The sequence below is a fragment of the Phaseolus vulgaris genome, chromosome 4, assembly GCF_051622355.1.
Source record: "Phaseolus vulgaris cultivar YP4 chromosome 4, ASM5162235v1, whole genome shotgun sequence".
Classification (NCBI taxonomy): Eukaryota; Viridiplantae; Streptophyta; class Magnoliopsida; order Fabales; family Fabaceae; genus Phaseolus; species Phaseolus vulgaris.
In genome coordinates, this window is record NC_143501.1 from 22,292,234 (window position 1) to 22,318,839 (window position 26,606).

Consider the following 26,606-nt stretch of genomic DNA (forward strand, 5'->3'; position numbering starts at 1 on the left):
ACATATGATGATCTGATCGTGTTAGATGTGGTTGATTTACAGGTTTGTGATTTGAACAGGTGTGATGTTCTGTCAATTATTTGAATATTGTATTCTGAATTTGTTTACCAATTAAGATTTAGTATTCAAAATGCAGTTTGTAGTGTGTACAGATGGAGGAAATACTGGGATCTGTTATATTGAAATGTAACTTTGTGCTAATTTTCTGTTAGGATCACACACTTTAATTTACAGTGACTGTAATTAAGATATGCAATTTGAAAGAAATTTTTCTTGTAGGATTTGATACCACCATCATATCTAGATGAACTCTCATTGCTACAAGATCGAATAAGTCCATTTTCCTCTGAAGTTGCTTTTAGTATGATAGAACAAGAACTTGGTTTATCTTTGGTAGAACTTTTCTCAGAGATTTCACCTGAGCCTGTAGCTGCGGCATCCCTTGGGCAGGTTCATTTATTTGGGCATTTTTGCAAAAAAATTTTGTAACGTTTGCAGAGATTCTGAGAGAACATGTATGTATTTCTTAATTTTAGATCTTATCCCCTTAAACTTGGAATTTCTGTCTCTGAAGCATAGGTTTATCAAGCTAGGCTTTCCAAAACAGGACAGGTTGTTGCTGTTAAAGTGCAAAGACCAGGAGTTCAAGCAGCAATTTCCCTTGACATATTAATCCTGCGCTTTATGGCAGGATTGATTCGAAGAGCTGGCAAATTTAATACAGATCTTCAGGTGAAGTTGTAATATATGACTAAGTTTAATTTATGGAACATAAGAATTTTAATTATATTAACACGAAAATGATTATGATTGTTACCTATGCCTCATAACTTCAAGACTAGTTGATATGTAATTATTTATTTTTCTATGAACTCAGTTTTAGGGGGAGTGAGGCATAGTACATGTTGCCTATATTGTATCCTTCAATCTTGTATCTATCTACATGTGCATGTTATATTTTGAAGTTCTATATTGCATTGGTTTATTAAGCATGGATTCCTATATATGCAGGCCGTTGTTGATGAGTGGGCATCAAGTCTTTTCCGGGTATGCATTGTTTTCTTGTATTTTCACCATAATGATGTTGTACATAGAGTATGTGTGATTACATTTGATAGAGAACTAAGAAGAACATGAATGAGGACGAGAAAGTCTAAAGAGGAAAGGACTTTCTGGATCAAAGAAGTATGTTTTGTTGCTAATCAGGCTTCCTTAATCTAGGAAGTCCTTTCTTCTTTAGTCTTACCGGGCCTCTATCATGTTCTTCTTAGGTCTCTATCACTATATTACACAATAATATAAGTTGAAAGGAATAGAAAGAAATAGATGGAATGTATTTCTGATGTGTATTACAAATGTGATTACAGTCTCTATTTATAGACTGTTTTATAACATAATTAAGGAAAGAAATAATAGGTAATGAAAGACAATTATAATGGTTGTTTAAAGCTGTACAAATCAAATAAAATTAAATCACTAACAGATCTGTCCTAATAAATATAAAATGGAATCTGCACTTAATTACAGCATAATCCTCCTGATTATGCAACACTCCCCCTCAAGTTGGTGAATGTATATTTATCATTCCCAGCGTGCAAGTAAGATCTTCGAATTGTTTTGTGGGAAGTCCTTTAGTAAACATATTTGGCAATTGTAGTCTTGACGGGATGTACTCAGTGGCTATAAGACCATTATCCAACTTCTCCTTAATAAAGTGTCGGTCTATCTATACGTGCTTCGTTCGATCATGTTGAACCGGATTGTGTGCAATACTGATAGCGGACTTATTATCACACGCCAAGCCCATAAGAGCTTCATATTTTATTTTAAGGTCATCAAGTATGATCTTCATCCATAATAGTTCACACACCCCTTGAGCCATGGCTCTAAATTCTGCCTCTGCACTTGATCTTGCAACTACATTTTGCTTCTTGCTCTTCCATGTCACCAGATTTCCACCCAAGAACATGCAGTAGCTTGTGGTGGATCTCCTATCAACAATTGATCCTGCATAGTCAGCATCAGTATATACTTTCATGGATAAGTTTTCCCCCTTTTTGAATAACAATCCTTTTCCTAGAGAGGCTTTTAAGTACTGAAGAATTCTATCTACTGCCTGTAAGTGTCTTTCCCTTGGGTTATGCATAAATTGGCTAACCACACTAACTGCATAGGCTATGTCTGGCCTAGTGTGTGATAGATAAATGAGTTTTCCCACAAGTCTTTGATATTGTGTCTTCTCCACTTTTGGGTTTTCCTCATCATTCCCAATCCTATGATTTTGCTCTATTCAGTGGTCTTACAACCCCAACTTACCAGTCTCTTTGAGAAGATCAAGGATGTATTTCCTTTGAGAAATAAAGATGTCCTGTCTCGAGTAAGCAACCTTTATCCCAAGAAAGTACTTCAGCTTCCCTAGATCCTTCATCTCAAATTGAGCAGCTAGTCTCTCCTTCAAATTTTGTTTTTCAATCTCATCATCACCTGTAATAATCATATCATCTACATACACCAAAAGTAGAGTGAGTTTACCATTCTGAGAATGTTTTATAAACAGAGTATGGTCACCTTGGCTTTGTCGGTACCCCAAAGATACCATAGCTTGAGTAAACCTTCCAAACCAAGCACGAGGTGATTGTTTAAGACCATACAGGGCCTTTTTAAGTCTGCACACCTTATTTTCTTCATTAACATTACCATAGCCAGGTGGAATCTCCATGTATACTTCTTCCTCCAAGCTTCCATGCAAGAAGACATTCTTAACATCAAACTGATGCATCTCCCAATCAAAGTGCGCTGCCAAGGAGAGAATAATTCTGACTGTATTCATTTTCGCTACTGGAGCAAAAGTTTCCTCATAATCGATCCCATAGGTTTGAGTGTACCCTTTTGCAACCAACCTTGCTTTATATCGATCCAACGTGCCATTAGTGATACTTCATTGTGTATATCCACCTGACAACCCACTGCCTTCTTATCCTTTGGTCTCTCTACAATCTCCCAAGTCTCATTCTTTTCTAATGCCTTCATTTCTTCATTCATGGCTCGAACCCAGTTCTCATCCTTTAAGGCTTCTTGTACTGATGTAGGGATTCTAATAGAATTAATAGCTAAAAGAAAACTCTGGAGCTGCATAGAAAGTTTTTCTGTAGACACAAATTGAGATATAGGATATTTGGCACAAGATCTTTTTTCTTTTCTCAAGGCAATAGGTAAATCATCTAGGTTAGTTTCATTTAAGGTGTCCTTAAAAGTCTCATAAGTATGAGTTCTTACCTCCAGGACAATTGAAGTTGTTGTTCGATCAGGACGGGTTCTTGTTGCCTTCGTTGGTATTGTTTCCCAAAGTATCTGTCATCATTATTCTTCTCTGGTAATGATATTGGCATAGGGTCTTTGTCATTCCCCCTAAGAACGAAATCCTGCAACAAAGGAAAAACTGGACTTTAAGCCTAACTTAACCCCATAAAACCGGCTCATGAGGTTGAGGTTTGCACCCACTTATATACAATGAAAGGGCTCTAATCTCTAGTCGATGTGAGATCTCCAACACACCCCCCTCACGCCGAGACTGTCAACTCGTGCGTGGGACTATATATTATGGTTGGTCCGATAGCGGCCCGATAGCGGGTGGCACGATAGGCCCAACACAAACACTTGCTAGGATAGGCTCGAAATGACTCTGATACCAAGTTGAAAGGAATAGAAAGAAATAGATGGAATGTATTTCTAATGTGTATTACAAATGTGATTACAGTCTCTATTTATAGACTGTTTTACAACCTAATTACGGAAATAAATAATAGGTAATGAAAGACAATTATAATGGTTGTTTAAAGCTGTACAAATCAAATAAAACCAAATCACTAACAGATGGAATCTGCACTTAATTACAACATAATTCTCCTGATTATGCAACAATATAAAATTGTTTTCACTATTCATTTTACAAACTTATTGATACAAAAATGATATGCCTATAACTAATATCTAGTATTCACTTAACTATGTAAGGAAATGAATAATTATATATTGATATAATCATACCAATTACATTATCAACACTAGTTGTAACTATTAAACTCTTTAAAATAACAAAATGAAAATATGCTGAAGTGAATAGGAAGATTCTAAAGATATATTATACAAATCATTATGAAGATATTGTTATCCTAAATCATTTTCTATATACAATAGTCTCCCTTAAGTTGGTAAATGAATATCAATCATTCTCAACTTGCCTATAAAATCTTGGAATCTACCTTGGGGAAGTTCCTTTGTAAAAATGTTCATTTGCTATCTATAGTTCTATACGGACATGAGTTGTAACCACAAGACCTTTGTCATTTTTTTCTGGTCAATTTTAATATGTTTGATATTATCATGTTGTATTGGATTATGGACAACACTCATGGTTGACTTGTTATCATAGTATAATTGCATAAAGATGTTAACCTTTATTTTAAGGTCATTTAGTATGATTTACATTTAAAGTTCTTTACACACCTTGATCAAGGGCTTGAAATTCGACTTCTACCCTAGAATGAAATACTCATGCTTTTTGCTTCTCCAGGTTATCAGGCTTTCCCCAAGAAACATATAGTATCTAGAGGAGTTAGATTTTTTGTCAGTAACAAAACTTTATAGTTTGCTTCACTATAGATCTTTATGGTCACAATGTCTTCTCTCCTGAATGGACTTGACTTCAAGTACTTAAGAATTTTGTCAACTACTTGGATATGTCTTTTTCTTGGATCATGCATAAATTGTCTTACCACACTAACTACATAAGAAATGTATGGTATTGTGTGTGTGATAGATAAATGAAATTTCCTACCAATATCTGATAATGAATCTTTTCTACTAGAGACTCCCTTCACCTCCAATTTTATGATTTTGTTCAAATAGGAATTCATGAGGTTCTTCATCCCAAGTAATCAATTTCTATTGTAAGGAAATACTTAGATCTTTCATTTCAAACTGGGTTGCTTTTTTTTCTTCAAAGTCAATTTCTTTGTTTGATCATCTCTTGCAATAATCATATTATTCACATAGATCAATAAAATAATGAGTTAACCTGTAATAGAGTATTTTATAAATAAAGTAAGATCACCTTGGCTTTGCTTGTATCCTAAGGAAATAATTGCTTTTGTATTCAAACTATGCTCTTGGAGACTGTTCAAGACCATTTAAGGCCTTCTTTAAGAAGCATACCATATTCCTTCCACTATGTATTTCAAACCTTAAAAGAATCTCCATGTACATTTCTTTTTCTAAATTGCCATGAAGAAAGACATTCTTCATATCCAATTGGTGTAAGTCTTGACCAAAATGAGTTACCATATCAAGAACAACTCGAACTATATTCATCTTTGCTACTGGAGCAAATGTTTCTCTACAGTCAATTCCATAATTTGAGTGGATCCCTTTGTAAGCAATTTGGCTTTATATTTTGTCTAGTGTCTTATATTTCTTTGTAAATATCCATCTGCACCCCATCCTTCAATGACAACAATACAGTTTTTATGTTTATTAGAGAGATTGTAATGCAGACATGTTGAGAAATACGATGTTTTTCACTTTCTCAATGCAACAATTAAATTCTCAATAACACTAACGTCCTCACTATTATCTTCAGTTATCCTCACTTTCGAGTCAAACAACTCTTCTGGCTCCAGAGTCAAAGTGGGTTGTTTCCTCACCATGGGTTGGTTCAATCCCATTGGGGTGACTTCATCATTTAGATCTTGAACAACCTGCAAAGACAAATATGGTAATGACATGAAGGAAAACTCTTCTATTGCATGTGCTTTCTCCCCTTGAAGTGGGTGATTGACAAAAAAAGATTTTGTTTCATGAAAGGTAACATCCATGGTGATAAAGACACAATGACTATGAGGATGATAACATTTGTACCACTTTCTATTAGAAGGATAACCATTAAGTATACATTTAGGAACTCTAGGATATAGTTTGTTGCAATTAGGATTATGAGAGTGAACAAAAACAACACATCCAAATACTCAACAAGATAGATTTTGAAACTAGGGGAGAAGAGGGAGCAAAGATTGTCGAGACTCAATAGGACTAATGTCATTTAAGACACAAGTGAGTAACTTGTTGATGCGGTATGTGACAGATAACATAACTTCTCCCCAATAGGTTTTGCAAATAGACATTTGGGAAAAGAAGGCTCTGGCTACTTCTAGACGATAATGATTCTTCCTTTTTGCAACCTTGTTCTGCTGTCGAGGGCTTACACAAATTAATTCATGAATAATATCATTATAAGAAAAAAATTGTAGAATTCATGAATAATATCATTATAAGAAAAAAAATTGTAGAATTCATGATTCACATATTTAGTACTATCATTAGACCTAATCCTTTTGATGCTTTTTCCAAATTGATTTTGAACAAGATGAAAATATTAACAAAGATTTGAAAGATCTCAAATTTACTTTTCATAATGTATGTCCACGTGACATAGGCACAATCGCTAATAAAATAACAAACCAATTTGGTCCAGAAATAAATTCTAAAATAAGTTTCTATACATCAAAGTGAATAAAGACAAATGAAAAATTACTCTTTTTACCATAGATGGGATAGGATGCACAATGATGCTTTGGTAATTGACAAATATCACATTTGAAAGACTCAATAGACAAGGAACAAGAATTTGACAAGGTTGAATGACAGGCATTGAAGTCTTCTATGATGAATCCAAAGTTGGATTTTGTTTTATAAAACTCATGTTAGGCATAACCACAAAACATCTTAGTTATGGACATCACCATGAATCCACATTTGGAAATTTGCCCATGTTTTTTTTATGTTTATTGCTAGCTTATGACTGAAAAAATAAATCCTAAGAGTTCATCTAATTACTTTAAAATATTATAAGATAATATTTTTAGATATTTCTAATATTGATCAATGTGTTGTAAGGAAAGATGATATCAACCTATAATTTTCATACATAATGTTTCAAAATTAAAACTCTTAGAAATTCAAATTGAATACAGGTAAATCACCTTGAATGCAGGAGATGGACTACAATAACGAAGCAAGCAATGGTATTAGGTTCAGGTAAGTGCATGTTAATGAGATTTTTGAAACAAGATTACTTATTGCCTAAATTTGTATTATTTGAGATAATAGCTGACTTTACTTTTGAGTGTAATTCTATTATGTTACAATTACTTTGCTAACTCAACAATGCGTTAGACTAACAACTACAAAAGTTGGCTCTCTTCTATTCTATCTCTTAATAAATGGCCTGATAATCTTCTCTTCACTCTAATCCTATTTCATGAATTCTATGTTGATGTATGGTATGAAAACATGTGTTTAAGGTTTGGTTCTCATTATAATTATAAACGTAAAGCATATTCAACACAAATTTGGTGTCAAAAGTTGAAACATGTTAGAATATGTATGAAATGTAGGTAGAAAGTAGTTGTATTGGAAAATTGCTTGATGTTGTACCTATCTCTGTATCTAGGAATCTAGTTCAGGCTTTTGATCTTTGCTCATCCCTCTACTCGTTGTATTAGAATTCTATCATTATAAATATGAGATGGTAAGAAAGGTGTGATTAAGCCCTTTTAAAATATATTCTCTCTTTTATTTATCTCAATTTGGTACCAGAGCGGGTTGATCCTGGTCTACTGGTCTCTATGTTCTCCGACATAGTTTCTATCGTCATCCCTCGTCCGTCGATTGCTGTCACAAATTTCTTAGGTGACTATCAAATCTAGAGTGTCTCTTTGGGTGACGACCAACCTTGTTGGTCCCGGAAATAGATTATGTTGCATGTGCCGCCACGCACACACTTTCCATTTGCCACTGCTCTATGCATGTTGGTCATGCATCGTCTTCCTCTCACTGGAGCAACGTTGCGCCTCCTTCCCTGCACTCGTTGGACTTCCTCGTTGTCGTTCTGACCATTGATTCTTCTTTTCCGGCATGGTTGAAAGTTAAACCTAGGGTTTTCAATTTGTAGTTATTATTGGTTATTTCTTTCTCTCGGTTGGTCTCCTCAAACTCCGCAACTGTGTGTTCTGGACCTAGTGTCTCCTCTGGAACCCCTACCCCGACCATTACCTCTGAAAAACTAAATTGAAAAAATTGTCTCTCTTGGTCTGCCTCAGTTGAACTATGGTTCCTTGGCCAAGGTTTCCACGATCACCTTGAACAAGATGAGACTAACATGCCATTTGATCAAGTTCAAAAGTGAAATCAAACTGATTTTCAACTTTGTGCCTTATTATGACAATTTGTGGAACCCAAATTATTGGGTACTCTTAGATCATTTAAAACTTGCAACTCTTTTTTGGAAAAGGCTTAAAATATTTTTGCAAATCATATTCAACGCCTCTATGACTCTGTCAATAGGCTTGCCTCTCTTAAACAAATAGATCATGACGTGATGTCTTTCATGAGTGAAGCTCAATCTGCTTTTGAAGAATTAAAGATGTTCTTGGAAGTTGAGTCATTAGACCTAATCAAGAAAAAACTGAACAAATTCTACATGGTGATAGTCCTCTATTCTGTAAATCCAGACTTTGAACATGTTAGAGATCAACTTTTGATAGTCCCTCCATGGAAAGCTTGACCATGCGGTTCCTTCGGGTTCCAACACTTAAAAGTAGGAATGTTCAAGAACCTATGGAATCTTCTGTCATGGTTTCCACATGTAGAAAAAGAGGACACAATGCTAGAGGAGGACGTGGAGGTTGGAGACATCCTCAATGCACGTACTTTAAGAGAATGGGTCACGTTAACTACTTCACTTTGCATGACTTTCCTGACCAGATGAGTATATCTAAAGTTGTAGTTGCTGAGCCTAAATTCTCTAAAGAATACCAAGGATATATGAGGTTGAAATCTAATAACTTGGCACAATCATCTACATATCCCAGCTTGCATCTCACAATTCATGAAGAGTCAAAGCCAACAGATAGTTGACTTAGATGTTTCGGTAATACCTCTTTGTTCTCATAACTTTCTTTACCAAAATATCCTCATTCATAACTTTAGCCAATGGTTCTTATTAAAGGAAAAGAAAGAATAGGGTAAATCCCTTGTGTATATTGAACACATAGGGTTATGTTTATATAGGAAAAAGAAACATATGGGCTAAGCCCATTACATAAATATGAGATATCTAACAATATCTATAATATCTCATAATATCAAATAATATCTAATTATATCTAATAATATCTAACACTCCCCCTCAAGCTGGTGCATATAGATCATATGTACCCAGCTTGTTACAAATGTAATCAATCCTAGGTCCTCGTAAGGGTTTAGTAAAAATATCTGCTAATTGATTATTTGAATTAACAAACTCAGTCTTGATATCTCCTGATATAATCTTTTCTCGAATGAAATGACAATCAATCTCAATATGTTTTGTCCTTTCATGAAAAACTGGATTTGAGCTAATATGAAGAGCAGCCTGATTATCACATATCAGTGTCATTTGACTAACCTCTCCAAATTGCAATTCTTTAAGTAACTGTTTAAGCCAAATAAGCTCACAAGTAGCCGAGGCCATAGCTCTATATTCTGCTTCTGCACTAGATCTTGCCACAACACTTTGTTTCTTGCTCTTCCAAGAGATCAAGTTATCACCAATGGAGACACAATAACCAGAAGTTGACCTTCTATCAGATGGAGATCCTGCCCAATCAGCATCTGAATAACAAACGACTTTAGTATGGTTATTATGACCATATAACAAACCTTTTCCAGGAGAGCCTTTAATGTACTTCACTATACGAATGACTGTATTCCAATGATCTTCACATGGAGAATTAAGAAATTGACTCACCACACTGACTGCAAAGGAAATATCAGGACGAGTAACAGTGAGATAGTTCAATCTTCCAACTAATCTCCTGTACTTCTCAGGATCTGAAAGAGGCTCCCCCTGATTGGGTAGAAGCTTGACGTTGGGATCCATGGGAGTATCAACAGATTTCGAATTCATCAACCCAATTTCCTCCAAAATATCTAATGCGTATTTCTTTGAGAGATAACAATACCAGTATTGGATTGTGCTACCTCAATCCCCAAGAAATATCTGAGTTTGCCAAGATCTTTGGTCTGAAAGTGTTGACAAAGGTGTTGTTTTACTTGTGAGATGCCATGGTGATCACTGCCTGTAAGAACAATGTCATCAACATATACTACAAGATAGATACACCCAGCACTCGAGTGACGATAAAAAACTGAATGATCGCCTTCACTGCGAGTCATACCAAATTGTTGAACAACATTGCTAAATTTTCCAAACCAAGCCCTAGGAGACTGCTTGAGGCCATATAAGGATTTGCGAAGACGACATACCAATCCAGAAGACTCCCCCTGAGCAACAAAACCGGGAGGTTGCTCCATATAAATTTCTTCCTGCAAATCCCCATTAAGAAAAGCATTTTTAACATCCAGTTGATAAAGAGGCCATTGTTGAAGAGCAGCCATAGCTATGAATAAGCGAACAGAGGCCATCTTTGCTACTGGAGAAAAAGTATCACCATAGTCTAAACCAAAAATTTGGGTATAACCCTTAGCCACAAGACGAGCTTTGAGACGATCAATAGTACCATCAGGACCAACTTTGATAGCAAAAATCCACCTGCAACCAACAACAGATTTCCTAGATGGTAAAGGAACAAGTTCCCAAGTTCCATTATTCTGAAGCGCATTCATTTCATCAAGCATGGCCTGACGCCAACCAGGATGGGCTAAGGCATCACCTACAGATTTTGGAATGGATACAGAAGAAATAGACGAAAGGCAGGTATAAAAGGGTTGAGATAGTCTATGGTAACTCAAAGCAGTATAATGTGGAGAGGGATTACGAGTAGAACGTATACCTTTACGGATAGCAATAGGAAGAGCAGGTTCAACAGTCGGAGGTTCAACTATAGGAGCCGGAGGGGGATGAGGTGTTGGCACCAGAATAGAGTCTGCTGATGGACGATGAGACGGTTGACGACGACTATACACCTGAAGAGTTGGCGGCGGTGGTGAATTGTTAGGTGCACTAGGCACAACAAGAGGAATATTAACTTGATTAGATGAAGAAATTGAAGGAGAAGGACAAGACTTAAAGTAAAGGGAAGATTCACTGAAGGTGACGTCTGCTGAAATAAAATAACGGTTTAAAGACGGTGAGAAACATTTATATCCTTTTTGTGATCTAGTGAATCCTAAAAAGACACATTTGTGTGACTTAGGAGATAATTTATCAAGACCAGGACTAAAATTATGAACAAAACATGTGGACCCAAAAACTTTGGGAGGTAAAGAGTGGAGAGGGTCATGTGGAAATAAAATAGAATGAGGAATTTTGTTATCTAAAACTGAAGATGGCATGCGATTAATGAGATAACATGCACTAAGAACAGCATCACCCCAAAAACGCTGAGGAACATCACCATGGATTAAAATAGTACGAGTTGTTTCAACAAGATGTCTATTCTTGCGCTCAGCTACCCCATTTTGTTGAGGTGTATAAGCACATGAAGTTTGATGAAGAATACCATGAGAAGCCATAAAATTTTTAAAAGAATGAGAAAGATACTCACGTCCATTATCACTGCGCAAAATTCGGATGGAAATTCCAAATTGATTTTTAATTTCATTGTAAAATATTTGAAATATAGAAAACAACTCAGAACGGTTTTTCATTAAAAATACCCAAGTACATCTTGAATAATCATCAATAAAAGTAACAAAATACTGAAATCCTAAATTAGACTTAATACGACTTGGTCCCCAAATGTCAGAGTGAACTAAGGCAAAAGGAGATGAAGCACGTTGTGAGACACTACGAGGAAAAGAACTACGAATGTGTTTCCCTAACTGACACGACTCACACGATAAAGTAGACACATTAGACAAACTTGGAACAAGCTGTTGCATCTTGGCAAGACTAGGATGACCCAACCGAGCATGAATGAGAGATGGAGAATCCATAATTGCGCCAACATGTGCAGAGATCTGTAGTTGATAAAGTCCATGAGACTCACATCCGGTGCCAATCATCCGTCCCGAACTCCGGTCCTGTAAAGTAACAGAATCTTTGGTAAAAGAAATAACACAGTCAAGGGAACGAGTGAGACGACTAATGGATAATAAGTTAAATGGAGACCCAGGGACATAAAGAACATTATCAATAGATAAAGATGAAAAAAGATTAATAGTACCAACACCATGTGATGGTACCCTATATCCATTGGCCATGGTAACTGAAGGTAAATAACCCGTAGTAGATAGGGAAGAGAAAAAAGATTTATTACCAGTAATGTGATCAGTGGCACCTGAATCTAGAACCCAAGGGCCATGGGAAGTGGAGTGAGTGAGGCCAACAAAAGATGTACCTGAATGTGCAACAGAAGCCGTGGAACTAGGGTTCTGACGATCCTCATACCATTTAAGAAATTCATTGAAAATAGCAGGCTGGCTTGGGGTATCAATTGAAGTATGGTCCATGGTAGAAGGTTGCACAGGGGCAATTTGAGCAACCGCAACAGATCTAGGAGGACGACCATGTAAGGCATAACATCTGTCAATTTTGTGGCCAAGTTTGCCACAATGGTCACACTTGTGACGCCCTTTGCCCGGCTTGTGAAGGCGAGTACGATCATTATGCTGAGATACTAAAGCAGAAGAGTCATCAACATGAGACGTTATATCAGCGGTGTGTTTACCTGGCACGCGCAAAAGGGTAGAACAAGTGGAAGTAAAATTGGGCACAATAGGAGATCCCAAAATTTGATCACGAACGTGAGAATAATCATCAGGAAGACCATGTAAACCCAATAACATGAAGAACTTGGATCTTTGTTCTAGTTCTTGAGAAGGAGTAGAGGCAGGAGGTAATAACTCATTAAAATCATGAAGAAGAGCATGAAGTTTACCTAGATATTCTGCCATTGTACCATCAAGACGTTTGGGAGCAACAATTGTGAGAAGATTTTGACACACACTATAAAGACGTTGAGTATCATTGGTGTATAATAATTTTGCTTGTTCCCAAACTTCTGAACATGTTTCATAGGTACGAAAAATTTGTTTTAAAGATGAGTGAATGGTCGATTTGATAACAATGCATAATTGAGCATCAATTTTCGACCAACGAACAACCTCATTTTCAGCAAGAGTAGGATGAGTAAGATGATCAACATAACCTTGACTCTTAAGCCATAATTTAATATCTGATGCCCAAGTGTCATAATTGGTTCCATCCAATTTGTCAATGGAAAGATGAACATTGACGTAATTAGTATAAATAGATGAATCCGGCATAATGACTGAAGAAGAAGCCATAGTGGCAGCGGAAGCGGAAGAAGCCATAAAAGATAAGGACAAATCCAGTCACCGGTTAATTGGCGGGAGCAACAAAGATGAAGGCTCCGACAGCGATTCCGGCGAGATTCCGGCGGCGTCTCCGGCGAAGGTCCGGCGAAGTTCCGGTGAAGGTCCGGCGGAGGTCCGGTGAAGGTCCGGTGAAGGTCCGCGAAGGTCCGGTGAAGGTCCGGCGAAGGTCCGGTGAAGGTCCGGCGAAGGTCCGGTGAAGGTCCGGCGAAGGTCCGGTGAAGGTCCGGCGAAGGTCCGGTGAAGGTCCGGCGAGACAGTGGGGGTGGTGGCTGGAAAATTCCAGTAAATAGTGGATTCACCAATAAAAATTGAACCCTAAACCCTAAACTCTAACCTTATGCTCTAGATACCATATTAAAGGAAAAGAAAGAATAGGGTAAATCCCTTGTGTATATTGAACACATAGGGTTATGTTTATATAGGAAAAAGAAACATATGGGCTAAGCCCATTACATAAATATGAGATATCTAACAATATCTATAATATCTCATAATATCAAATAATATCTAATTATATCTAATAATATCTAACAGTTCTAAAGTTTCCTCAAAGGGGGTTGGTCAAGTTTCCCTTTTCTCCTTACTTAAATCTAAAATCTTTTCTTTTTGTTCCTGTTTGTCCTTCCAATCTTATTTCATTAAGTCAATTAACCAAGTCTTTAAACTGTTCAATAACCTTTGATGTCAATTACTTTGTTATACAAGACCGTATGAGTCTACTGATTGGAGAAGGACATGAATTGAGAGGTTTATACTATCTTGGAACTAGTCCACATGTATCTTGTTTTGCATCTCATCTCCTAAACTTCTACATGATCGTTTGGGACATCTTCACCTGTCAAATTAAAAAAAAAAATGGTCCCAAATCTTGGTAGTCTCTAGTCATTAGAATGTGAGTCATGTCAACTAGGAAAACATGTTAGATCTTCTTTTTCTAAAAGGTTTGAATCAATATGAAATTCTGTTTTTTCTATTATTCATTTATGATATTTGGGGACTGAGTCGTGTCTTATCTTTTGGTTTTAGATATTTTGTTACTTCATTTATTAGGTATAACAGTAATAACTGTTTATAACAGTCCTAACTGTTCACTTGTATTCCATACTGCACTGGGTACTATTAATACCCAGGCTGCTCTACATGTAAATCAGAATCTAAAATACTAAAGTTCTCTCAATCTCTCTCTCTCTTCTTCCTAATCCTTTCTCTCACCCTCTTTACTCTTTTATGGTATCCAGAGCCAAAAATGGCCTCATCATCTACCACTGAACCCAATTCTGAAACTTTTTCTGCCAAGCCCGAAGCCCTTCCCCCTCATATCTTTCATACGCCAATTCCTCTAAAACTGGACTCAGAAAACTTCCTTGTCTGGCGGCAGCAAGTTAATGCCACTCTTCGCAGTTTAGATCTTCTTTATTTTCTGGATGGGTCTTGCATTCCTCCACGTCTCATTTCTATCGAAGAAGACGCTTCTCCAATTGTGAATTCCAAATACATCCAGTATGATCGTCAAGATCAAGCAATCTTGGCCTGGTTACTGGCATCAATGACCGCAGGTGTCCTCACCCAGATGGTTGGCATGGACACGTCAGCCCAAGTCTGGGAAAAGCTCCAAACCCATTATGCGTCCCAAACCCGTGCTCAAATCAAGAAGCACAAGCAGCAGCTGCGTACACCCAAGAAGGACCGCTCCATCTCTACCTACCTTCTTGATATCAAGAAAACTGTAGATCAATTGGCTGCTGTGGGTTGTCCCATCTCTACCGAAGATCACATTGAAGTTGTTCTTGATGGGCTGTCTGAAGAATACGACTCCTTTATAACCTCTATCACATCCCGTCTTGACCCTTACACGGTTGCAGACATTGAAGCACTGCTTCTTGCTCAAGAAAATCGTATTGAACGAAACAAACAATCTGTTGATCACATTCTGCAGGCAAATGTTGCTTCTGTCCCATCCTCCTTCTCTCCCTACAACTCCAGTTCTACACATTCTTCCTCCTTTTTCCGCCCCTCTGGTCACGCCAAACAACGGTTCTACTCTAAACCCCGCTTTCAGTCATCCAAGAACTTCCCCAAGATATCTTCTACTGCTTCCTCTTCTCGGGTTCAATGTCAAATTTGTGGAAAATATGGGCATACTGCCCTTCACTGTTGGCATAGGTTTGATTCTTCCACTCCATCTCAAGTTACTGCTAATACTGCTCATTTTCCTTCATCTTTTGGTGATGATGAACCTTCGATCCTCGGGACTCCCAAAAATCTCCATGATCCCCTTTGGTACCCTGATAGCGGTGCTTCCCATCATCTCACTGCTCATGGCACCAATCTTTCCACAACAACTCCCTACACAGGTTCGGAAAAGGTGGCTGTAGGTAATGGTTTCCAGCTTCCTATTACTTCTATTGGTTCTGCAACTTTTACAGATATTAATACTCATCATACCTTCTCTTTACACCACCTTCTGCATGTTCCTACTATTTCTAAAAATCTATTAAGTGTTTCCAGGTTCGCCCGTGATAATAATGTTTTCTTTGAGTTTCATGCTGATGTTTGCCTTGTTAAACGTCAGGGAACCAACAAAATCCTGCTCCAAGGCAAGCTTAAAGATGGTCTTTATGTGTTTCCCAATCTAGTTCAAAATGCATCATACTCTGCTTACAATACTGCACTCTCTGCTGGCTCTTCTGCTTATCATTTGTGGCACTCCCGGTTTGGTCATGCCCAACCAAGAGTGATTCATCAAATAATGAAGATGTGTAATATACCCTTTACTGCTAAACATGAATTTTGTGAATCCTGTGTTGTTGGCAAGTCCCATCAGCTTCCTTTTAAAGCCTCTCAAACTATATACTCTAAACCTTTACAACTTGTTTTCATTGACATTTGGGGGCCATCGGCTACCCCTGCCACTAATGGTGCTCCTTATTATATCTCTTTTGTGGATGCTTACACTAGATATGTTTGGTTCTATTTAATTCATGCTAAATCACAAGCTCTCACTGTTTTTAAATCTTTCAAAATATATGTTGAAAAACAGACTGGTTTTCCTTTGTTAAGCATTCAGACTGATAATGCAAAAGAATTTCTCTGTTTTAAATCCTTTTTGCTATCCAATGGCATATCTCATCGTCTAACTTGCCCTCACACTCATGAACAGAATGGTTCTGTGGAACGCAAGCATAGACATATTGTTGATATTGGTTTAACTTTACTTGCTTGCTCTAAATTACCCATGCATTTCTGGGGCTATGCTTTCACTGCTGCTGTATCCATTATCAATGTTTTACCCACACCTGTTTTAAATAATCAAAGCCCATACTATTTGTTGTTTAACACACACCCTGATTATGTTTTTTATAAAACCTTTGGATGTGCTTGTTATCCTTTGCTTCGCCCATATAATAAACATAAAATGAGTTTTCGTTCATCTTTGTGTGTGTTTCTTGGCTATGCATCCAATCACAAAGGCTACATGTGTCTCTCTCCCTCTGGGCGTATGTATATTACTCGCCATGTTACCTTTAATGAATCTGTTTTTCCCTATGCTGATTCTTCTAACCCTTTTTCTTTTGTCTCCCACCCACAAATAGCCTCTCTGATGCTTCACCTAGTTTAACTGTTTTTCAACAACCAACTTTCTCTGTGTCACAACCAGCTCTTCCTGCCTCACAACCCATCGCCCCTGCCTCTTCACATGACCAACCTGCTTCCTCTGCATCCACATCTTCTCACTCTGATTTGTCTTCCACGGTTTCACCCCCACAACATTCTGCTCCTCACAACACTCACCCTATGCTTACACGTGCGAAGGCTACCTTACTTGGCCCAAGTGCTTTCACTGCTGTCCCTGTGTTGCCTCTCCCAAAATCCACCAAAGAGGCCTTACAGCTTCCCCAATGGCTTGCTGCCATGCAAGAAGAACTTGCTGCTCTAAACACAAACAACACTTGGATTCTCACTACCCTTCCTCCTGGAGTTCAACCTGTTGGGCCTATCGTGCCACCCGTTATCGGGCCGCTATCGGACCACCCATAATATATAGTCCCACGCACGAGTTGGCAGTCTCGGCGTGAGGGGGGTGTGTTGGAGATCCCACATCGACTAGAGATTAGAGCCTTTCATTGTATATAAGTGGGTGCAAACCTCAACCCTATGAGCCGGTTTTATGGGGTTGAGTTAGGCTTAAAGTCCACTTTCTTAATATGGTATCAGAGCCATTTCGAGCCTATCCTAGCGAGTATTTGTGTTGGGCCTATCGTGCCACCCGTTATCGGGCCGCTATCGGACCACCCATAATATATAGTCCCACGCACGAGTTGGCAGTCTCGGCGTGAGGGGGGTGTGTTGGAGATCCCACATCGACTAGAGATTAGAGCCTTTCATTGTATATAAGTGGGTGCAAACCTCAACCCTATGAGCCGGTTTTATGGGGTTGAGTTAGGCTTAAAGTCCACTTTCTTAATACAACCCATTGGCTGCAAATGGATTTTCAAAATAAAATACAATGCAGATGGCTCTTTTCAGCGCAATAAAGCTCGCCTCGTCGCCAAAGGTTTTCATCAGCAATATGGTTTTGACTATTTTGAAACATTCAGTCCTGTGATAAAGCCTGTCACCATCCGTATTATCCTTACTCTAGCCCTTCAACTAAACTGGTCTGTCAATCAAATTGATATTAATAACGCCTTTTTGTATGGTGACCTTGAGGAATCTGTCTACATGAGTCAACCTCCTGGTTTTGAAATTGGTGACTCCAACACTGTCTGCAAACTTACCAAAGCTCTCTATGGGTTGAAGCAAGCACCTAGATCCTGGTTTCACAAGCTAAGTACCACTTTGCTTTCTCTTGGTTGGTTTTCATCCTACTAAAAGTGACACCTCTCTTTTCCTTCACTTCCACAACAATATTACTCTCTTTGTCCTAATCTATGTTGATGACATACTAATCACAGGGAACTCTAACAGTGCCATTCAGCGTCTTATTCACTCTCTCAGTCAGCACTTTGCCCTAAAGGACCTTGGGACTCTTCATTACTTTCTCGGGATTGAAGCCACTTGGACGTTGGATGGCGGCTTACATCTATCTCAAACTAAATACATTCAGGATCTCCTACGTAAAACCAACATGCTCTCTTCCAAGCCTCAACCAACACCTATGCTCTCCACTACTCGTCTAACAATAGACGCTACCACTGCTGTAGATGATCCTTCATTCTATCGCTCAGTGGTAGGCTCTCTTCAATATATCCTCATCACTCGTCCTGAACTCGCCTATAGCGTCAACAAAGCATGCCAGTTCATGAACAACCCTCAACATCACCACTGGAATGCTGTTAAACGTATTCTTCGTTACCTAGCTGGCACTACCACTCATGGTCTTCATCTTCGGCGCCCTTCTCAACTCACTCTCAATGCCTTTGCTGATGCTGATTGGGGTTCTGATCCTGATGACAGGAAATCCACCTCCGGCCTTGTTGTCTTTCTCGGCTCGAACCCTATTGCTTGGCTTTCAAAGAAACAAAAGGTTGTTTCTCGCAGCTCCACTGAAGTAGAATTTCGCAGCATTGCTGCTACGCTTGCTGAACTCAAATGAATCCAGAATCTGCTCACTGAACTTCGTCTTCCTCCTACGCTACCCACCATTCGATCGGATAACCTTGGCGCTGTTCTTCTTGCATCCAATCCTATTATGCACTCCAAGACCAAGCATTTTGAGCTTGACCTCCATTTTGTTCGTGATGCTATTCAACAAAAGCAACTGCACCTTCTACATGTCCCTGCCACTTTACATATCGCGGATGTTTTCACGAAACCCTTAAGTGCTGGCCCTTTTTCAGCCTTCTCACATAAATTAATGGTGTATCCTAAACCATCAATTTAAGGGGGGGATATTAGGTATAACAGTAATAACTGTTTATAACAGTCCTAACTGTCACTTGTATTCCATACTGCACTGGGTACTATTAATACCCAGGCTGCTCTACATGTAAATCAGAATCTAAAATACTAAAGTTCTCTCAATCTCTCTCTCTCTCTTCTTCCTAATCCTTTCTCTCACCCTCTTTACTCTTTTATCATTGATGAATATTTTAGACGTACTTGGCTTTCTCTTAGAAAGATTGTTCTTTGAACTATTGTTATCTTTACATTTTATTTATAATTTTCTTAATTATCACAAGTTATCTACTTCTTATTGTTCTTTTCTATCCTCAGTGTCTTTTATAACTATTCCAAAAAATGGGAATGAAGCACTTGATAATCCTAGATGGGGACAAGTCATGACTGCAGAGATGCAGACTCTTGACTAGAATGACACATGGGAGTTAGTTCCCTTTCCACCTAGGAAGAAAATAGTTGGATGGCGATGGGTTTATGCCTTTAAAGTTGGCTCCAACGATGAAGTTGATTGTCTCAAGGCAACAATTAATTGCCAAAGGATACACTCAAATTTAAGGCCTTGATTATAGTGATACGTTTTTTTCAGTGGCCAAAATGACTATTGTTTGTCTTTTCTTTGCCATGGTTGTTATTTGTCATTTCATAATCTGGATATGAAAAATGCCTTTCTTCATGGATATCTAGAAAAGGAAGTCTACATGGAACAACCACTTGGGTGTGTTGCTTAAGGGGAGTTTGGTTTGTATGTTATGTTGCTCTCTCTGTGGCCTTAAACAATCATCACGTGCTCGGTTGGGAAGTTAGCTACATTGTTCAAACCTTTGGGCTGAAATGTATTGAAGTAGATCATTCAATTTTTTTTTGTCATATCTCTCTTGGAAAATGTGTTTGTTTAATAGTATATGTTGATGATATAGTCATTATAGGAAATGATGTTGCTAGAAAATTTTAGCTAAAGGAACACTTGTGTAAACATTTTCAAACCAAGGATCTTGGGAGCCTCAAATACTTCTTGGGTATTGAAGTAGCTCGGTCAAAAAAAGGTGTTGTAATTTTTCAAAGGAAGTATACTCTAGACATCTTGAAAAATGTGTCTTTTGCAGTTGGTGTTGTTAGTTAGTTCATGCAGGTTCCTTGTATTGGCCATTGGAATGCTGTCATTTGTATCCTAGGGTACCTCAAAAAGGCTCCAAGACAAGGTCTACTATATAAAGATAAAGGAAACATCCAAATCTTTGGGTATTGTGATGCTGATTGGATAGGATCTTCTATTAACATATGCACTACTACAAGATATTGTGTTTTCCTTAGAGGAAATATTATTTTTTGAAAAATTAAGAAACAAAGTGTAGTGGCTCGATAAAATGCTGAAGTTGAATAGAGTGGCGTCTCTCACTGACAGGTGAAACAATTCCTTCAAGAACTAAACATTTGTGAGATTCAGTTAATGAAAATGTTTTTGATGACCAAGTTGCTATCCACATTGCTTCCAATCTAGTATTCCATGAGAGAACTAAATACATTGAAATTAATGATCATTTTATTCGAGAAATATTGTTGTCCAAGGAAATTTGTACTTGAGCTTGTGGGATCCAATGATCAACTTGTAGATGTGTTAATAAAGTCCTTAAAGGGACCCCATATTGAATTTATTCGTTCCAAGCTTAGTACATATAATTTGTATACTCCAGCTTGAGGGGGAGTGTTAGAACAGGAATTGCTTGTAGGTAGAAAGTAGTTTTATTGGAAAATTACTTCATGTTGCACCTATCTTTGTATATAGGAATCTATTTCAGGCTTTTAATCTTTGCTCTTCCCTCTACTCATTTTATCAAAATTCTATCATTATAAATAGGTGTGATTGGCCTTCTAAAATATATTGTCTCTTTTATTTATCTCAAGTAAACTCTCTCTTTATTTTATTCTTAAGACTTCTGGTTTTGGGAGATGAAATGAACAAAAGCATTGTAAAAGTATGGCTTATTTGCAAGAGTTTGGTTTTAGCAAAACTACATAAGCTATTAGATTGTGGGGTTGGGCCTAGCCAAACCCTAAAAAGCTAGCCCTTAAGATAAAGGTTGCCTCCTCTTATATTCATTGTGTTGGCATTATCTATAGTCGTGAAACCTGAGTTTTTCTTAATATACACTAACTTGGTACTATTTCTAGTCAGCATGAGACTTAGTTTTTCCCAATGGAAGTCTCTCCTAGGGATGCAAATTCGATGTACCTTGTGGTCTTTTATTTATCCATTAATTATTAATGGTTATTGTTTTCTTATTTGTTTTGTGTGAACAGGAATTTATATGGTTCCATACAAGATGTGGTGGTTCCTTTAATGTATACGGAATACACAACGCGCAAGGTCCTAGTTATGGAGTGGATTGAGGTATTTTATGATTTGTTGTCTGCTCAGTATCTTGGCTAGAATAGTTCAGTATTTGTATAAATAAGATACATAGTATTGCATAATTAGGAGATAATTATTTGATAATTAGTGCAAATTCTGTTTTCTATTTATTAGGATAGATTTAGTATCTTTTGGTGATTTGATTTGATTTCTATAGTTTTAATTACCTATTATTTCTTGCTTTAGTTACCTATTGTTTCTTTCCTTAATTAGGTTGTAAATAGTCTATAAATTTAGACTATAATCACATTTGTAAACACATTCAGAAATATATTCAATTTTCTTCTTTCAACTCATAGTAAGTTTATTATATATATCTGTGAATGAGATAAGCAAGTTTGCAATTAGGAAATATCCTAAATATCCCTTGTGATGATTTGGAGATGAACACCTGATATGTACCTAGAGAAATGGTTAAATATTGTCAACACCTTCCTAAATTATGTGATGTGCATTTCAAGTTTTGACATTTAGTTCTTGGAAATATGCCTCAAGTGTCTCTTCCTTGAAAACAAGTTAAGGCGCATGGGGCAAATTTGTCTTTACATATTCTCTTTTGTTGCGCACTGATGAAAGAATTTAGACTTCCTCTAACTTATTATCTATATGGTGTAGGGGGAAAAGTTGTCTGAAGTGAAGGATCTCTACCTGATTGAGGTCATTTGTGAAACTAGCATAAAAAGCACGTTATTCTATATTTTTAATCAGTAAAATTCTTAGATTTTGCATCGTGCTAATCAAGTTTTGTATTTCCTGTTGATGATTAGGTAGGAGTTTATTGCTCATTCAATCAACTTCTTGAGTGTGGGTTCTATCATGCAGATCCACACCCTGGAAATCTTCTTCGAACATATGACGGCAAATTAGCTTATTTGGGTAATTGAAGTTTAATATTTAATATTTTAAATTCTTTGGCTTTTTGGTTAATATTTAAACAAATATGTCTTGTTTCAAGAATTTAATGATAGAAATAAGCTAAACTCTTGGAATCAATTGGTCATTTCTTTGATTCAATGATGCATTCTTTTCCCTTCTTCTGCACTAGATTTTGGTATGACAGGTGAGTTCAAGCAAGAATTACGTGATGGATTCATGGAAGCTTGTTTACATCTTGTAAACCGTGATTTTGATGCATTGGCTAAGGACTTTGTCACTCTTGGGTATTTATATTTATTTATGTTCCCTTGCAGTTATTAAAGTGACTATTGTTATTGAAATAAGATATCACTGCTTGTATTTTTTATAGGCTTCTTCCAGCAACTGCAGACAAAGAAGCTGTTACAAAGGCTTTGACAGGTTTTTACTTTATTGTGTTTAGTTGAATTTTAAACAGCTGTGGTTATGTTGTAGGTAGTGTTCCTCATTTTTAGAGATTTTAATTGTTAATTTTGGCACTTGCGTTTGTTTCTTGATAGGGGTCTTCCAAAATGCTGTTGCCAAAGGAGTTAGTAATATCAGCTTTGGAGACCTTTTAGGAAACTTAGGAACCACCATGTAAGCTCTTTGCTAATGGTTGATGCATTAGATATATAATTGTTGAACCTACAATATATTGGAAATTTCTTTTTTGTATGGTAAGAAAAAAATGGCATATGAAATACAATATAGAAGATCTGTATATCTTACAAGATTATGTGCTGCAGAACGCCAAAGTCATTGCTGATTTATTATATTCATATGTTACAAAAAATTTGGCAAATGTTTTGAAACATGATTCACGTTTGAGATTTTGACAAGTTTAATGTTGGTTATTGAGGGCATAACAGTCTCCTCCTTTACCCATAGTTGGGAACAACTATGAGACCTTAGGTGAAGTTAAATGTTTTGAAAACAAGACTACAAGGAAATAGAGGCGCATAAAGAGATAAAGAGAAACAAATTATATTTACATTTTCTCTTGATTAAAATTTCATGATTTTAGATGTCGAGGGCATAAAGATTAAAGACATAATGGAAGAGTACATCAAACAAGAGGGCCCCTAAAACAATTAGAGCAAAGAGAATTATATACTCATCCTATTCTAGGGTAAATGAACATGGGGTAAAAATGTGTTTTAGACCTCTTTAAGATTGGGTCAAAATTGGTTTTGGTCCCAACATTTTCGGCCTTGTATTTTTGGAAATATGGGATTTGATAGAAACCCCAACAAGGATTACACTGCAACTGTATTATTTGATGAAAAAGAGAATCTAGTAGAATTATTGCAACCAATAAAAAAGATAAACCAGAGTCTAACCACCCTTGTACAATATTCTTTTCTGCCTTCTCTCATTCCCCTAATGTCCTATTAAAGCATGCTGCAAAAAAAATATTTTAACAGAATTCTTTCTGCAAACTCAGTAATGTGTGCGACCTCTTAACTAATTCTCTCTTTCTCTTTTGGATTCTCTTCTTTTAGAGTTCCTCATTTTATCACTTTAGCCAATGGTTCCAAAGTTGTTTTTCCAAGAAGTTGTTCAAGTTTCCAGTCTTCTTTGAATCTAAATTTGTCCTTGTCCCTACTAGTCCTTTTATCTCATTCCTCTGAGTCAATTAACTTAGTCATTCAATTGTTCCATAACCTTTAAATCTTTCATTAATAAACTCAAGTAAAATGAGAATACTCATCGATGAATGTAACAAAATATCGAAACCCAAAAGTGGTACTTGGCTTGGTCCACAAATGTAAAAGTGAAATATAGAAAAGACGAATTACACCGTGTTTAAGGTCTTTTTGGAAAAGAAGATCTAACATATGTTTAAGACATTAAGTTTGTTAAGTCGAGGAACCATTTTCTTCAATTTTGATAAGTGTGGACGACCCAAGCTATCATGCAAATGTTTTGGAGATAAGATGCAAAATAGAACACATAAGATTTGATTCCAAGATAGTAGAGTCCACTAGCATGTCCTCCACCAATCAGTCCACCCGTACCATGCACGTCATCAAAATGGTATAATCGAAAGGAAAAGCAAACAATTAGTTGAAATTACTCATACCATATTACTTTGAGCTAATGTGCTTGTTCATTACTTGAGGTGATGCTATTCTTATTGCATGTTGCCTCATAAATAAAATGCCCTCTTCCTCTCTTGACAATCACATTCCCCTATTTTATCCTATTTTTTAATGAACCTTTATTTCGTGTATCTCATTCATTCAACCATTGTCTCTTTCTCCTCATGACACTTCAAATCAAATCACTTCTCAAGGTTCCCTGCCTCTTTCAATTCCACCTGAACCATCATCCCCTCCTCTGATCATTTATCAACGTAGAACACACAAGATTGGTCCAATGTTACCCTATTAGTCCTTTTTTCCAAGTCTTTCATTACCATCTACCTATAAATGAAGATCCTAGTTGACTAATAGCTGTTTGAAAAGTTACTCGCTATTAAGAAGTGCAATTTAAGTCTAACTCAACCTTATAAAACCGGTTTATAAGGTGAGGTTTGCACATATTTATATAATATGAAATGTTTTTATCTCTAGTCGATGTGGGATCTCCAACACACCTCCATCACGTTGAGGCCAACTCGTACGTGAGACTATATAATGGGTCGTTCAATAGCGGCCTGATAGCGGGTGGCCTGATAAGCCTTACAAATTTCGCTAAGATAGACTCTAAATGACTCTGATACCATATAAAGAAGTGAAGTTTAGACCTAACTCAATCTTATAAAACCGGCTTATAAGGTGAGGTTTGCACCCACTTATATGTTATGAAATGTCTTTATCTCTAGTCGATGTGAGATCTTCAACACTCGCTTTACATAAAATCCTCATCGTGTTTGTAATTTTCTAAGCTATCATAGACTATCTTCTTATCTTTTCTCCATCTCATTTGTGTTTATTAAGAAGTGAACTTTAAGCCTAACTCAAACTTATAAAATTGGCTTATAAAGTGAGATTTGCACCCACTTGTATACTATGAAACGTTCTTATCACTAGTCGATGTGGGATCGGATAGCCTGCTAACCCACCAAACTCTTGCTAGGATAGAGTCTAAATGACTCTGGATACCATATTAAGAAGTGGATTTTAAGCTTATTAAGAAATGGACTTTATGTCTAACTCAACCTTACAAAAGCGACTTATAAGGTGAAGTTTGCATCAACTTATATACTACAAGATGTCCTTATCACTAGTCGATTTGGGATCTCCAACACACCCCTCACACGAAGACCTGTCAACTCGTGTGTGGAATTGTATATTTATAGGTGGTTTGATAATAGCCCAATAATGAGTGGTCTAATAAGCCTAACAAATTCTTGTTAGAATAGGCTCTAAATGGATCTGATACCATATTAAGAAGTGGACTTTAAGCCTAACTCAACCCTATAAAATCGACTTATAACGTGAGATTTGTACTCACTTATATACTATGAGATGTCCTTATAACTAGTCGATATGGGATCTCCAATAGTGTGCTCTATTACTATCACCAAAAATGTATAGCAAACACTTAATCATCCTGGATGGCGACAAACCATGATTGTTGAAATGAAGGAAGTTGACCAAAATCAGAGATGGGAGCTTATGCCTCGTCTAGCTAGAAATAAGATAATTTGATGCAATTGAGTTTATGTCATTGTAGTTAGGCCCAATGGTCAAATTGATTGTCTTAAAGCCATAATAGTTTTCGAAGGATGCACACAAATATATGGTCTTGACCTATGAAGCTCGGACACGGCGTGGAGGCTATGTTTTCGCACTTCGGACACATCACTGACACAGACATGCAGCAGATGTGTGAATGACGCGGTGTCAGATACACCTATGTGGGCCAGATACGACCCTGTTTCTGGACATGTCTCACAAAAATCATCCATTCTAATTAAAACAAATAGAAAAATGAGGAACAAATAATATATTTGTAATCTTAACATGCCGTTTTAGCAGGAAGATCAAGTAAT

At 37.1% G+C, this 26,606-nt stretch overlaps 1 protein-coding gene and 1 pseudogene across 9 annotated transcripts in view; both read left to right on the forward strand.

The window, feature by feature from the left end:
- Positions 1–26,606, forward strand: part of LOC137837345 (Protein kinase superfamily protein) — a 34,035-nt gene that overhangs the window by 2,318 nt on the left and 5,111 nt on the right. For 3 of the 9 annotated variants that reach the window (XR_016520359.1, XM_068646323.2, XM_068646324.2), the window contains exons 4-13: positions 280–450; positions 580–732; positions 1,012–1,047; positions 7,049–7,092; positions 21,598–21,688; positions 22,325–22,366; positions 22,477–22,585; positions 22,755–22,869; positions 22,956–23,005; positions 23,125–23,203. Coding sequence is in view for 7 of the 9 variants with exons in the window: in XM_068646323.2 (XP_068502424.1) it covers positions 280–450; positions 580–732; positions 1,012–1,047; positions 7,049–7,092; positions 21,598–21,688; positions 22,325–22,366; positions 22,477–22,585; positions 22,755–22,869; positions 22,956–23,005; positions 23,125–23,203 (890 nt within the window). In the remaining 2 variants the exon portion in view is untranslated. Of the gene's footprint in view, positions 1–279; positions 451–574; positions 733–1,011; positions 1,048–7,028; positions 7,093–21,597; positions 21,689–22,324; positions 22,367–22,476; positions 22,586–22,754; positions 22,870–22,955; positions 23,006–23,124; positions 23,204–26,606 lie in introns of those variants that run through there. The other 6 variants (XM_090301156.1, XM_090301157.1, XM_090301158.1 and 3 more) reach the window with 4 other exon arrangements.
- On the forward strand, positions 7,583–9,100 carry LOC150027965 (uncharacterized; annotated as a pseudogene).